Source organism: Strongylocentrotus purpuratus, unplaced genomic scaffold, assembly GCF_000002235.5.
Source record: "Strongylocentrotus purpuratus isolate Spur 01 unplaced genomic scaffold, Spur_5.0 spur5_scaffold_5, whole genome shotgun sequence".
Classification (NCBI taxonomy): domain Eukaryota; kingdom Metazoa; phylum Echinodermata; class Echinoidea; order Camarodonta; family Strongylocentrotidae; genus Strongylocentrotus; species Strongylocentrotus purpuratus.
Window position 1 is genome coordinate 2,463,311 of NW_022145611.1, and position 15,490 is coordinate 2,478,800.

Genomic DNA, 15,490 nt, shown 5'->3' on the forward strand with positions numbered 1-15,490 from the left:
GCTACCATTGTACGGTCCTAGGCGCTATTTGAAATTTATCAAAATTTACCGGGAGCACTGGTAAATTTTTATATTCAATTTTTCTCGAAAGCAGAAGTGTTTTAATTTTCTAGTGTTTATAATACATCCACAGGGGCATTCAAATATATAAAAATTGTAAAGAATCACTATCCACCCAATTTTCAAAATTTCCCAAAACTTTGTATTACCTTTAAGATGGTTTTAATTTCTATGAGCTAACAACACATAATCCAACAAGACAATTGCTCAACAGGGAACTTTATTCCCGACATTATTTTTATTTATTTATCATCCAACAATGTAAAATTACATATAACAGTCATAAATACACAAATTGACAAAATAATAGATGCAAGGATACCTTTTAAAAAAGCACACCTATATGTAAGTCTAACACTAAACCCAATTACAGTTCTCACTATACGTCTTGGATGGAATAAAGTTTGAAGAAAATGCTGGCAGAGCAATTGTTTAGTCACCGGATGATAGTAGTTTTATGAGGTGCCTTCACCATCCCTTGGGATTAGGATACGTGTGCAACATTTAATTCTAGTTACTATTATTCTTACAGAGAAAAGTGGAGATGTTGAAATGAACGGTGAAAATGGGGATGCAGGCAATGATTCCAAGCTGACGGATGTCCAAGAGGACGACGATGAGGAGAGTGATGAAAGCGACGATGAGGAAGCTCTCAGTAAGGAAGAAGCGCTCAAAAAGCTGCAGGAAAAGAAAGACAGGGTAAGCTGGTTCTTGTATGAGGATATTTTGAGTCTTCAAACTACCCACTCATTCCTTAATTGTCATTGGCTGAGGTCTATGGAAAAACAAAATATTCGTCAAGAGGTGAAACTGTTAGATGCATCCATGTATATATCCAGAATTAAATGCAGTTAGACAAACTTTTAAAAGCGTTTTTCCCAATAGTGAAACCGGTATTTATTTTGGGGAAAATTTCACATCCCCCAAAAGAAAAGCGAAAAACTCAGTCGCGTTGAGTGACTGGTTTTACCATACTCATTTTCCCCAATAGTCTGTGGTATTACTAAAAACTGTTCAAAACTGTATGGCAAACAGTATCTGACATTTCTAATTCCAATCATAAATATCTTGATAATCAGACAGGCGATCGGCTTGTAAAAGACATGGGATTCCTGACTGACCTAAAAGTTTATAACTATGATTGCACCATGAGCTAAATCCAAGATTTTGTTTAGAATCTGAGCCAAAGATACCCAATCCCTTTAAGCTTTGGTCTTTAGTAATAGACTATATTACTTACTCATGATAAAACCAGATAATATACAAGATAAAACCTATTGGAAATACATTTTATATCAGAGTAAAACTGTTTCAACCAAATTATGACATAGCCACCCGTGGTTGACCATTAACTGACCGTATGTTATTCATGTACAGGGTACAGCTGGTCAAGAAGCAGAGGCCGGAGCTGAGATGTCAGCCTTGGTCAATTACGTCCAGCCGGTCCATTTCTCAACTTTTGAAGGGTCAGACAGTAAGTCAGCAAATATCTGTATGATGTTCGAAAAGAGTAAATCATAACATAATAAAAATCTATTGTGATAAGCTGGAAATCAATGATAGTAAAGGTCACTAGTTACAAACAAATTATTTTGTTTTTACGGGAGAGGTTTCTGTTTGAAATTTTTTTTTAATCAATAACATGAGGCAATAATTCTTCTAAGCTACTAAAAGCATTGCATATGATTGGCTTAGAGCAAATTTGAAATGGGACCCTTGTTATTGAGGAAAAGTTTTATGAAACAGAGCCCAGGGCCCCCGTCTTATAAACAGTTGATATTAATCGCAACTTATTTGCAATTGATATCAATCATAACTATGTACCGGTACATACGGTAAGAGTAAGAGATAGGAGAGTGCAAACTTGCGATTGATTGGAGGACTTGCGATTGATCTAAATCAATCACAAGTCTTTATAAGATGGGGCCCAGGACTTATCTATCCAGAATCTAGTGCCCTATACACTAGATACTAGATATATTTTCTAGATGAATTGAACTCTCTATTAGAGCAAGATGATGTGTTTCTCATTCTTTTCTTTGACAGAGAGAAACCACAGCTATGAGATCTCATCATTTGTGGAAACTTCAGCCATGAACAGAGTCAAGGAAAATCCAGTGGAATTTGTCAAGTATCCTTTGAAAATTATCAATACAAACATCATCACCAATGACAATTTGATCTATATAATGTCCTTTCCATTGGATAAGGCATTGTCCTTTTCTTTATTAATAGATCATTAAGAATGGTTTAGTAAAATTTTCAAATACAGAGGAAGCATGGTTGACATAGATCTTTGATCAAGTATCCGATATCATATTCTATCATCAAGGGCAGTATGGGACCAAAGCCATTTTGACAGAAAAGACTTTCATGATTGTTTTGGAGATACCCAGGTCCTGCCTGCTGATATCACCAAGCAAGCAGTTCATAGCTATTGATTAGGCAGACACATCCGCAACGCAAAATACATAAAATATCCATATCCTATCTGTGGGATAAAATTATGATTATGCAGTTTGCATTCTGGATGTGTCTTTTTGTTCCACTGCATTTTGCTAAGTTACCTTAGAGGAAATTTTTGTATGTAATACTTTATGTATGGGACAGGCTCAGATAGCCAACAGTACTTATGAGAAAAAATCATTATCTCTCTTCATAAAGGAAAGAATTATCAAGATAAAAATAAAAAATAAAGGAAAGGAACATTGATCACATTCTTGTTGATGCCTTATTCCACAATGCACGTAGCCATCTCCAAAGAGGCTTACAAGGGACTCTAAATACTCAAACTTCCTCAAATCAATCATTGTCAATTACACAAAAGTATAAGTCCAATGTTTAGTCACATTTTGACAGATATATTTCCCTAACATTATACTGAAGTGACTATTAACAAATTTTTATGTTTAAGCCTCTCCTTTTCTTACAAAAAGTAACTGCCATTCTGTGTTTGTTCAATACAAAGCATATACTACTTATCACCTACTTTGGTATTGTATATAAACCTGTTTATCCTTTCTTCAAATCAATCAATTTTTTTTTATTGTTATAAACACAAAAGTGTAAGCTTAGAGCCACACTCTATGACATTTTAAGAGATTAAATCCATCCAAGTAAAAAGTATAATTTATCATTCTAAAGTTTGTTTCTGTCATTCTTGAAATGGTCATTGATCATTTTCCTCACTCTTTAACATTCCTTTTTATTTTTTAATGTGAAATGTGAAAATATTCATGTATCTATTTGAATGAGATATATGATGGTTCCATCTCTCTCTGTTTTGTCCCTCCACTTTTCGGAGATCAGCGAGTTCATCGCAGTCGAAATGGTAGGCTGTGTTGTAAATATGCTATATAGCCCTTAGTTAGAGGGTATAGAGTGCAGGCGATGGGCATAAATTTTATATAGATAATGTGTCATCTACAAAATAGTATCATTGACAGTGTAGGGAAGGGATGGATCATATAGCAAGAGGATGGCACAAGTCAGATGGGAGGGGTCCTGGCTGTTGAGCAGTGGTGTATTTGGTGCAGAGTCGAGGACATTATGCAGGAGTCTACTGACTCGATCTGTGGATAAGGTCTTCCAATAGGTTGACAGTAACCGAACAGGCAGCCATGACGTGTATGACGGTATGCTCCTCAAGATTGCATAGAGAACACTTTAATAGTGCTAGCTGCTTTCTTAAATTTGGTGAGGCGGGTTCGGGATGAGGTAGGTAGATGTGAGAAGCTGTGCTCTAATGGTCAGTGCCTGTCTAATTATTGTTGATAGTGGGTATTTTGGGTAGAGGTTTCTTGGGTTGATGGATTTTCCATGCCAGAATGTGAGGTACCTTTTGGTAGCAGCTTCCTCCAGTGTAGCTTCCTTGAGATTGAGTTCTTAACTCTGCGTTTCCAGGAGATGTAGGCAATGGGATCTGTAATTAGGTCCTCAATGGTTGGAAGCTTGTAACACAGCCAGAATACATCTCAGGCTTTTCACTGAGGGAGTGCCAATGCTGAAGGCATGTAGAAAAGTTTGACGCTCGAATCTGGTCGTGTTGAGGTCCAGTTGTTGGCCAAGCAGCAGTAGCTTCTCTTGGTCAATTTGTTGACTGATTGCTATGAGGCCTGTTAGGAGGAATACACTCTCATCAGCAGCTGTGACAGGAATGCCTAAGATACGCTTGAATAGGTGGGTCTGTGCACGGTTTAGTTTGGTTAACATCTACTTATTGAAGAGTAAGATGGGGGTTCCGTAGATCATCCTGGGGATGTAATATATGTTCCAAAGGTGTACTGAGAGAAGAGGGACAAGACCCCAAAAGTATGGGCCTGTGCACCGCAGAGGGCGTAAAAGGCATTAATACCATTTGAGATGATGCAATCAGTCGGGTCAGTCTGTGATGATGGCTTTGTGATCCCAAGATGTTTGTGAGAGTCTTTACGGGATATAGTGAGATCCCCCATTGTCCATTCCTGTTGGCTGTCCATCTTCCGAGCATTCATCACCACAATGGCTTTAGCGGGATTGATTCCATAGCGCCACTCTCTTGTGTGTGCTTGGGTTGCCGTGATCATCTCTTGCAGCTGTGATGGTGTATTGCTGATCAAGGTGACATCGTCTACAAGCACAATGACACCGGAGTAGCGGCCATTAGCCATGCATCCTAGCTGACTGTCTCTGAGCTTCTTGATCAGACCATCGATGAACAGAGTATATAGCGTGGGAGAAAGGACTCCACCTTGACGAATACCCTGTTGGATTTGGATAGTTTGTGTGACTCTTCCATCCCAGAGGACTTGGCTTTCCTTTCCATTATAGAGGTTGTGAATGATGTGCTGGATGTCCGGATCAGCTTCAGATTTTCCTAGCTTATGGAGTAAGCCAAGGTGGCCATACTTTGTCAAATGCTTTCTCTGCATCCAGGAAGCGAATGTACAAGGGTCTCGTTTTAGCTCCTGTGATCTTGATTGTGAGTTGAAGGCACAATGCAGTCAGTAGACATGAGAAGCATTGCGAAAGCCGAACTGTAGTTGGTCTGGGATGTCGTTGATGGACAGCTGTGCCTTGAGGCAAGGCTTGATGCAGGGTTCAAGCAACTTCGTGAGCATTGGAGTAAGCGTGATGCCACGGTAGTTGCATGGATCCTCAGTGCTTTTTCCTTTGCCTTTGTGAAAGGGCAGTATGATTCCTATCTTCAGTGATTTTAGGCAGTGTCCAATATGTAGGATTGAATTCAGGATGAGGAGCAGGAGTCTTTGGTTTGTTCTGAGCTAATATTGTCAGGGCCGCTGGCTTTGCCTTGCTTGAGTGAATCTATGGCAACCTGGAGCTCTGGATACTTTTTCATTTCATTTCATTTATTCACCATGAAAAAAAAAATATATGTACAAAAACATCAATACAAGAGAAGAAGAATATCAAAGAACAACAACATAAACAAGTAATAATGGCCAGGGCCCCTGAGAAGTAAGACTGCTTGTAATCGGGACCCTACATACAAGTACATTATAATAGAAATATAAATTTAAATGCCCCCGCACATATACACACAGACACACAGACACTCGCACGACAGAATGGAGCAAATATATAAGAGGAAGGGAAAATATGAGATAAAGAGCTACGAAGAAAGATCAAGATTATTTAAAGATTTGAATAAATGTAACTTGCACAATGCTTTGAATCTGAACAGTGTTGTGCTATTTCTTATGTCACTACTCAACAAATTGCATTCTTGTACCCCTATGAATCTGATTGAATTACAAACAAAACGAAATCTAGAGAAGGGTTTATGTAGATCTTGATGTTGTCTAGTTGAATGATTAAAAAAATTTGAGTTGGTTTGAAACATGTTAGAAAAAATTTCCGGAAGGGCGCCTTTATTATATTTAAACATAAAAATTCAGGTATTCAATGATATCAGTTCAAATAAAAGCATAATTTTATATTTAACAAAAAGTGGCGCGCTTGGAGTCATCTTCTGAGAATTAGTCAACAGACAAACTGCCTTCTTTTGTAAAATAAACAATTTTGATAAGTCTGATTTGAAAGTATTGCCCCAAATTATAGTACAATAGTTCAGATGAGGAAATAATATAGAATAATAGATATTAAGTAATATTCTGAGGGGTAAAAAATCCTTTAAGTCTATACAATATACCAATAAATTGGAGCAATTTTATTACAAACATGATTGATATGTTTTTTCCAATCTAAATTTTCTTGAATGGTTACACCTAAAAAGTCATACGTGATTCGTGATGGCACTGGTATGTCGATGGGTCTTTCATACAATTTGATTCAACGTCTGTGAAAATGGAGTGTATTTGGTGGATCATGATTGTTATCCTACGTGGGTTTAACTCTTGATATTCTACACAAATAATCTCCCTGTGCCACGTTGTATTTATCATGAAATAGATATACTAAGTGCTTATTTATTTAATTGTTTTCAGTGCAAGATTAATGTACAAAGCTGTTGAAAGCGCTGTCTTCTAGCTAGTCAAGACTGGAATTTGGTAATTTTTCAAAGCCATCATGCTGTGCAAAGTAATCCTTCCATCAGTTGGTATCTATTGTTTTGTGCAAGAATGCACATGTGGCAAACTAGCAACCATGCAGAGAGTTGGAGGAAGCAACCGAAGTGTTAATTGGGTGTGAATGAGTGGTCTTTGAAAGCAGTCTGTTTCTTTAACTCCCTACACCTCAGCTACAACAAGAGACAATTGTCTAGGATCTACCCTAAAGGAACCAGAGTAGACTCAAGTAACTTCATGCCTCAGGTATACCTTACATAGCAAATGCATCATTTTATTTTAACAGTATATACAAATACCATCTCAATTATTTTATGTTAACCCTAATAGTAATGAAACTTTTTATTAAACACATTATCAAAATGCCATGTCTCTATGCGCTTTCTGCAGCCCAATAAAAATACTTTTCTAGATGAATATTTTTTGTGAAGATTTCATTTTTACTAGTGAAAAGTAAAAGATAATAGGCTGAAAAATGAAGTGAAGATATTACTTGATGTTTAAATATCTATAATGAACTTACATCCAAGTGACTTCAAGTCTTTTCTGAAATACAATATTTTCCATTTTACTAATTATTATCTTTATTATATCTTCTCTAGATCTTTTGGAATGTTGGTTGCCAGTTGGTTGCTCTCAACTACCAAAATCTTGGTGAGTGCCTTACATTCTCATAATTATTACAAAGTGATTCAGTAACATTGGTGAAGGTTGATGAGAAATCTGTCTAATATTTGTTTGAAATGTTACTTATTATATTTCTTCTACTGTACTAACCCTCTATCATGCAAAAAATCCTGAACAAGTTCTCAACCCACAAAGATATTTATATTTTTTAATTTTCCCATCTGTTTTTTCATGAAAATAAGACATAAGGCAGCCTTTAACAAACTTGTCAACACTTAAATGTCTGGAATGGTATATAGAACCAATTCATTGCTTTGTAACAATTTACATTCACCTAAAATGTAATTAAATTGTAACAATATAGTTGGGATAATCAAGGAATCAAGCAGATCAGTTTTCCCAATTTTTATCATTAATAATGGTCTGTCTTCACGCAAAATTTCAGATTATCTTTAATTGTACATCTAGCATTGAAATCACCACCTTAGCACCATTTTCTCTCATCTGAACAACGTTACCTCGTCCCTTTAAGAAATGTATTTGTGACCTCTCATTTATCAGACATCAAATATCACTCAAACTTTCACCAATATGTTTCTCTGATTGTTCTACTTTCATTCAAAGCAACTTGTCATCGTGTTTGGATTTCTCTTTTAAACTAAAACCTTTTAATTTAATTTTTTGTTTCCTTTTCAACCCATACATGTATATTGATACAGTACATTTGACAGTATTTACTTTAATTTTTTGTAATAACCTGCTCTGTTCAGAGGAAAATTTTTGAATTTAAATGTTTTGTTTTTTTCTTTCTGAATCTGTCTCTGTCTGTTTACAGATCTACCAATGCAACTGAATCTTGGTCTGTTCAATCTGAATGGTAGAACAGGATATATTCTTAAACCTGACTTCATGCGAAGAAAGGACCGCCATTTTGATCCCTTCGCTGAGTCCACCATGGATGGCATTGTAGCTGCTACCGTAGAGGTCAAGGTCAGTGTCAGTGTCAGAGGTCAAAAGGTCAAACCACACAAAGGTTTTATAAACTCCTGGCCGTGAGGTTTACAAACCTTTATGATAAATGAAGTATCATCAATCTTGATTATCAAGCCTAACCCTAACCCTATCTAATTCTTCAGAAAATAAAAAATCTTCGGAAAACATGTACATGTAGTTTCTGGAGAGAAAAATGATCTGTTCTCAGCCCAAATCTCAGTTTGTTGTTGCTATTATTAAGGGGATTTGCTGTCCACAGCCAAAAATGAGTTACCATAGAGATTAAATGAATGGAGAAAAAATGGCTTAAGTGCAGAAAATTTGATAGGATACTTTATGTAAAGATCTATATGTGGCACTTCATATTATGTACTAAAGTAGAAGTTTTGTTATACATTGACATGCCTGGAACAGTATATGTATCACGAATGTTTCTTTTGTAGCCTGTTTTAAACTTGATAACTGTTTGATATTGCAGGTGCTATCTGGCCAGTTCTTGAAGAAGGTTGGAACATACATTGAGGTGGACATGTTTGGTCTACCAGCAGACACAGTAAGGAAGAAGTATAAGACTAAGACTATCAACAATACTGGTATCAACCCTCAGTATGAAGATGATGGCTTCATCTTTCCCAAGGTAAGAAAGCATTTTCATCTCGTTCTCTAATCTTAAATAATTTCTGCGCTTCATGGAAATGGCACAGTAGGATCAAACTTGCTCATCAATGTTTTTATGCCTCCGTTACGAAGTAGCCGGAGGCATTATGTTTTCGGGTTGTCCGTCCGTCCGTCCGTCCGTCCGTCCGTACGTCCCGTTCTCGTGATCGCGTTATCTGAAGAACCGATTGATGGATTCCTGCCAAACTTTGGTCATGTATGTTACTTGCAGAGCCGATGAACTGATTAGATTTTGGGGTCACGAGGTCAAAGGTCAAAGGTCACAGGGCTCATTATGTATGCAAAAACAGCTCGTGATCGCGTTATCTGAAGAACCGATGGATGGATTCCTGCCAAACTTTGGTCTTGTATGTATCTTGCAGAGCCGATGAACTGATTAGATTTTGGGGTCACAAGGTCAAAGGTCACAGGTCACATGGCTCATTAGGTATGCAAAAAGAGCTCGTGATCGCATTATCTCAAGAACCGATCGATGGATTCCTGCCAATCTTTGGTCATGTATGTATCTTGCAGAGCCGATGAACTGAATAGATTTTGGGGTCACGAGGTCAAAGGTCAAAGGTCACAGGGCTCATTATGTATGCAAAAATAGCTTGTGATCGCATTCTCATTAGAACAGATTGATGGATTCCTGCCAAATTTCGATCATGTATGTATCTTGCAGAGCCAATGAACTGAGTAGATTCATGGGTCATGAGGTCAAAGGTCATGGGCTCATTATGTATCCAAAAATAACTTGTGAACGCATTCTCATTAGAACTGACAGATGGATTACTATTTAACTCAGGACATCTTGCAGAGCCAATGAACTGAGTAGATTTTAGGGTCATCAGGTCAAAGATCAAAGGGTCATATATGTATATGAGAAATTGCTTGTAATCACGATATTCTGAGAACCTCTTAATGGATTACAATTGAACTTGAATTTGAAAAATTTCTTCTGTTTTGGTTTGTAAAATTGCTCTATGACGGAGGCATCATTTTCGACTGCGCGCAGTCGAAGTTCCATCTAGTTTTTATATTTAGGTTTATTTATCCTTCAAGAAATATCGGTAAATTACAACGGGTTAACTGGGAGTTTAACTAGGAATAACCGATTAAGGTTTGGCTTTTGAACTAATATCCACTGCATATGGATCATGGTGAAGAGTTTGTGTTCCTCTTGTTAGTTCTGTTCCCTAGTCTTGATATCACATTCTAACCTAACAGTCCATTCAGGCTCTTCAAGGCGGTTCATATTTGCATCCTGTATTTGAGGCTCTATCGTTGCGTCATTTCAATAGTGGTCCCTAAATTATTTATCTCAAATGAGCCTCATGCAATCCATGATCAAGATCATTCTGTTTGACTCTCTGGTTTGATTGAAATTGCCTGATTTCTTTTTATGAGTTTCTTCCTTTGAATATTTCTTTTAAAGAAAAGTGAGATATATTACATTATGTGATTTGATATTAGTATTTAACTTTTCATCTTCTTCTTCTTTGGTTTCTAGGTTATCATGCCTAAACTAGCTATGTTAAGAATCACTGCATATGACGATAACAACAAACAGATTGGACATCGTATTCTACCAGTAGAATCACTCAGACCAGGTAAGGTATACATAAGCCGGGTTTTTCATTTAATAATGCTAGGAAGTCTAGTTCATGAAGGGTATCTAGCCAATAGATGTAGTGAAGGTACTTGTTATCTCTGTTGAATATTCAATCCAAAAGGTCATGAGAAGAATGTTTTGATAGAGATTGAGATAATGAAGACTTTGGAAAACACTCCTTGAGGATATTTACATTTTGAGATTTGTTTGTAGGTAGTATGAATACTTGAATGCTTATTTTTCTTATTTCACAAATCAATAGATATCATGACTTTAAATGATTGTTTAGATATTAAACAATACTCTTAGTAGAGATGTTGTGGTCTAATAGATAAGTCACTGGACTGTAGATCATAAGGTATGGGGTTCAAATCTTAGCCCGGCACTAATGTCTAATGGCAAGACGTTGACATTTTCCACTCTCCACCCAGGTGTAAATGGGTACTTGATATGCTTTAGTGCGAGAAACTTTGATACCTTGGCTATAACCAGGGAAATTATGTCTAAGCCCCGTGAGCGTCACTGCATGACGGATATGAGGGCTGTGTAAGTATTTAATTATTAATGAAAATATGACTGTACACTATGCGTATCATGTATGATTAGTGGGTGTACATCTTGGCTTCAAGACCTTTGGAGTGTTGTTAAACCCATTCTTTCAATCCCAACTCACAGGGTATCGTCACATCCCTCTGCGCAATGAGCTCTACCAGCCTCTCCTCATGCCATCAGTCTTTGTCCACATCAAGGTCAAAGACTACGTGCCCGTTGGTCTGGCAAACTTTGCAGATGCTCTGGTCAATCCTATCCAGCATCAGCTCAAGATGGATGAACAGGTCAAGATCAGGACAGAAGCTCTCTCAATTCTCTTGGAAGAAGCCAAATTGATGGAGGAATCGAAAGAAGCTGCAGTAGAGGACAGTCCCGATGATATGGCTAACACCTCCACACCGGTAGGGCATATTTAGGAGTGGATTCAATAGTATTATAATAATAACAATGATGAATTGGATTTAAACAGCACCTTATCTAAAGGATACTTTTCTTTAATTACAGTATTTCCATCAAAGTAAACACTGTGCATTATAAGCTTGTTATTTCCCTAGGTTTACCTGAATACCATAAAGAATGTCAAAATTTCATTTATTACACAAGGCACAAGAATTCCACATTTGAAAATCAATATCTTGCAAAATAATATACTTGCAGCAACTGGGATTCCAGCTCTGACCAGTTGCACCATCGTTGTTCCATCGGTCAATATGACTTACATTCTGGACTGAGGATGAATTCTAACTCCCAATTTATCAAACCAAATCCACTTTGTACATGAACAATTATGTGCTCCACATCGTGCAAGAAGAACAACTAAAATACCAACTTAAAGGCAATTTGTTTGAATGGAAGCTGAATGCCGTCCTATGATTTTGGTTGTGTTTGTAGGAGCCTCAAAAAGAAGAGACCGGTGAGGGATCAAGTTCACCTGAGCAGGAGAGTAAACCTCCAATAGATAATGCTGCCATAGCTGAGGGGACGCCTAGTAACAAACCACTGGAACATACTAAGCTGGAAATGCTAGAGAAGAGGGACAGCGTTGATGCGTTGCCCCCGACGATGAAGAAAGTATCCAGGCCATCCAGACAGTCAGGTGAGTTGGTGATGGAGGGATAGAAAGATTAAAAGGAGAATGTAGGAAAGAAGAGGTAGACAGAATGTTGGAGTGCATTTTGATGGCAGGGAAGGGTGCTAGCAACAAAAAGCAAGGCATCTGTTTGATTTTTACCCTGGAATTATAAACACTGATTATATAGATCTTGATTACATGGGTTAGTGATAAAGGGATTTATGGATTAAGAATATAACATATGGAAGGAGAGATTCAATCTCTGGTATGAACCTTAATTGGCAAACTAGAAGCAAATCAATATACTTTGTAGCATATTAATTTGTTTTGTTCCTATCAAAATTGTTTCCAGTGTTGTAATATTAAGGTATCAAATAAACATTAAAATTAATTAAAGCTCCTGATAACATTTTTGTTTTAATCTTTCAAAATTAAGAGAAGGGGAATAAAAGACAGGAGAAAACTCTTATTGATAAGGGCTAAGAAAAACATTTGATATGCAAATGACAAGTAATCAGAATTAAAGGTGTGTAAACCATAATCTGGACATCAGACAAGTGCCATATTTGACAATACCAATACACACAAGGCCTAAAGAATTTGAGTGTAGTAGGAATGTAATTAGTGAGCCCCATTTGAAATGAAGAAACTTTATTCAGCATATCTTTTAATCAATTCCTATCCCAAAGTGTACTGATTGCTTTGCATTGCATTTGTTTGATGTGTTAAAAGCTGCTACTAAAAGAAAGAGAAACAGACTCTTTTGCATGCATTTCTATAAACTGTACTTAATACTGTCTTAGTTAAAATTAGCAGGCATCAAAGTCCTTACCCGAAAACTCTTTTATCCTTGTTGAAATATTTAGAACTTCGCCTTCCTTAGCCATCCAACCAGGATACCTGTAGTTTGGTTTAAAATATGAATTAAAAGAAAAAGTTCCAATATTAAATAGAATTATATAGTTCCTTTCCCTACCTCACTTGCAACTTGTCTGTGTGTTGTATTACAAAGTAATAATACTTTCATAAAATTGAGAGAACATCTTCTTTCTTTATAGTTATAGGCCCTTCCCCTTGTTATTCAATCATAATTCTACTCTCCTAGCCTAGCTTGATTATCATCATTCCTAGATAGAATGAAGGCAGTGTGTGCATCCTTTGGCAAAGGAAAAAAGGATCATTATTGAGGAAAGTTTATATTATAAATCAAATTTTAAACAAATGCATGTCCAGAAATTTGAAATATATTTTTAGACTCATTTCATTAAAAAGCCAGAGATTTGATATCTTTAAGTAGTGTATTGCATTGAATAGATCTTTAGGGTTGCATGTTAACCACTGACTCGCTATGAACATTTTGATATGAACTGAGTTTTTTAGACATCAGTGAGTTTTCAGAAATAGACAGGTAATCATTGATTTGATGATTATATTTTGCATTTCTATAATGTATCCATGTAAATATGTAAGATCACATAACATTGCTTCTTTACCATTGTTCAAAATAAGACAGTTTGGTCTAAATTGAGTTGATAAAGCAAGTGGTATTCTTTGGATATCAAAGGAAATAAAGTAGGGAAGCAGTACTCCCTGTGATCCTTAACATTGAATATATCAATTTTACTGTTTACCATACAATGAATTAGAAACTCAACTTCAGATCTTAATGAGCCAATGGCAACCAGAGGGTAAGTTGGTCCATCTATTAGCCAAACCAAACCAAACCAAGCAATTCTATTGCCTCTACTTTGTCTTGCTCAGAAAATCAACAACATATAACCATTATTCATTCTTATTAGTATCACCTTTTATTTGTTACTTTAATTATCAGGGTCAGATTTCAATATACATGTGCAGATAGATACCCCTTAAATCATCGAGATCATGTTTGAAGTGAATCAAAATGAAAGGGATTTATCGTCATGAATGTCTCCAAATGGTGGCGGTTCTTTGTCTCTACTTATTATTTGGTGTTTGTGCAGTTGGAATAAAAAGAAATTCCTTTCAAACTGACTTGCAGGTTTTCTGCCGCCTTACAAGCTCCCAACATTATTTGAGATAAGAAGAAGTTATACCTCTCAAAAACCTTTTTGTTTAATGTCTATGCTGACATGTATGTGCTGATAATAATAACATTCTATCCAATCTGCTGCATCTGTAAGACATTACAAAGCATTTAACATAATACACCTAAAGTTGCATTGCCTCCATGAGCACGCTTCACTTAACATTGAAAGCTTTTGGCTTCACTCAACAAAATTTGTGGCTACACTTATAAACTAAAGCATTCTGCTTTAAATTCCGCGCATTTCAGTGAAGCCTTTGATAACTATTTCTCTACAATGAAATAAACTTTTAAGGAATTTTTTTTATTCCTGCCAACTGACCCGTTTATTAATTTTTTTATTTTTTTTTAAGGTGACATCAACAGACAAAGGTTTTTTTTTTTTATCACAGATCACTCCCATACTTTATTAGATTTATTTTTGTTTGATGCTATAATTTGTTGATTTCAATATTGATTTGGTTTTATTATTTCCTACATTTATCCCATTTTCATCCATCATTTCCCTACCACTTATTCCAATCGCCCATGCAAACAACAGTTGTGGCTAAAGACAGCATTGGAAGTAGCACCAGCAGCGGAGGGTTGCTAAGGTCCGTTTCCATGGGAACGGCTCAGTTCGAGGCTAATGCTTTCTCAGGATTTCACAACCAAAGCATCCGAAGCCGCAGCACTCCCAACCTGGTCCCACAAGGTCTGCATCATGTTGCCATGGTTACGCATCTATTCATGTTTTTTCTGATTCCCACCGTACACATTGATGTTGATAACTTTCCACACTGAACCTTCTCACTACAGTTTACTATTGTGATGGAATGTTTTATGTTTGCTCTCGTCCTCTTTAAAGTGTTTGTATTGTATCCTTTAAATGTCGTCAACGTGATCTAGTATTCATTGGATGATACATATTCCTGCATTCAAAAATAAGAATCCCACAACACGGTTCCTGGCTTTCCCCTTAACAATCATACATTAAAAAAGAGAAACATTTAAATGTATACACTCTTTGATATATCCCTAAATGATGTCCCTCCATATATTAAGAATATGTCTCATGCATGTTTTTCCCTAAAGTCTATAATTTCATAACTCAAGAACAAGTAAGTTCGAATTTATCTTTCTGTCAGAGATTAAAAACAGAACCTTATTAGTGTTGGCAGGTTATCTCAATCTCTTTGCAGTGCGTTGCTGTGACTTCTTTTTATTTATATAGAGCTTGTCTCTGTGTTCAGCCTCCTTTCAACTTCATCAATTTTTTATTTATTTCCAATTCATAGTTTAGACTGGACTTCTATCCCATCTCCATTCTTCATGCATGTTGA

At 36.5% G+C, this 15,490-nt stretch overlaps 1 protein-coding gene across 15 annotated transcripts in view; it reads left to right on the top strand.

The window, feature by feature from the left end:
* LOC100888919 (1-phosphatidylinositol 4,5-bisphosphate phosphodiesterase beta-1) overlaps positions 1–15,490 on the top strand; it is a 131,924-nt gene that overhangs the window by 102,496 nt on the left and 13,938 nt on the right. For 12 of the 15 annotated variants that reach the window (XM_030999299.1, XM_030999298.1, XM_030999304.1 and 9 more), the window contains 12 exons: positions 593–759; positions 1,438–1,534; positions 2,107–2,191; positions 6,761–6,833; positions 7,190–7,241; positions 8,050–8,204; positions 8,686–8,844; positions 10,378–10,477; positions 11,155–11,432; positions 11,923–12,127; positions 13,750–13,791; positions 14,710–14,862. In XM_030999299.1, the coding sequence (XP_030855159.1) occupies positions 593–759; positions 1,438–1,534; positions 2,107–2,191; positions 6,761–6,833; positions 7,190–7,241; positions 8,050–8,204; positions 8,686–8,844; positions 10,378–10,477; positions 11,155–11,432; positions 11,923–12,127; positions 13,750–13,791; positions 14,710–14,862 (1,566 nt within the window). The remainder of the gene's footprint in view (positions 1–592; positions 760–1,437; positions 1,535–2,106; positions 2,192–6,760; positions 6,834–7,189; positions 7,242–8,049; positions 8,205–8,685; positions 8,845–10,377; positions 10,478–11,154; positions 11,433–11,922; positions 12,128–13,749; positions 13,792–14,709; positions 14,863–15,490) is intronic. The other 3 variants (XM_030999308.1, XM_030999301.1, XM_030999310.1) reach the window with 3 other exon arrangements.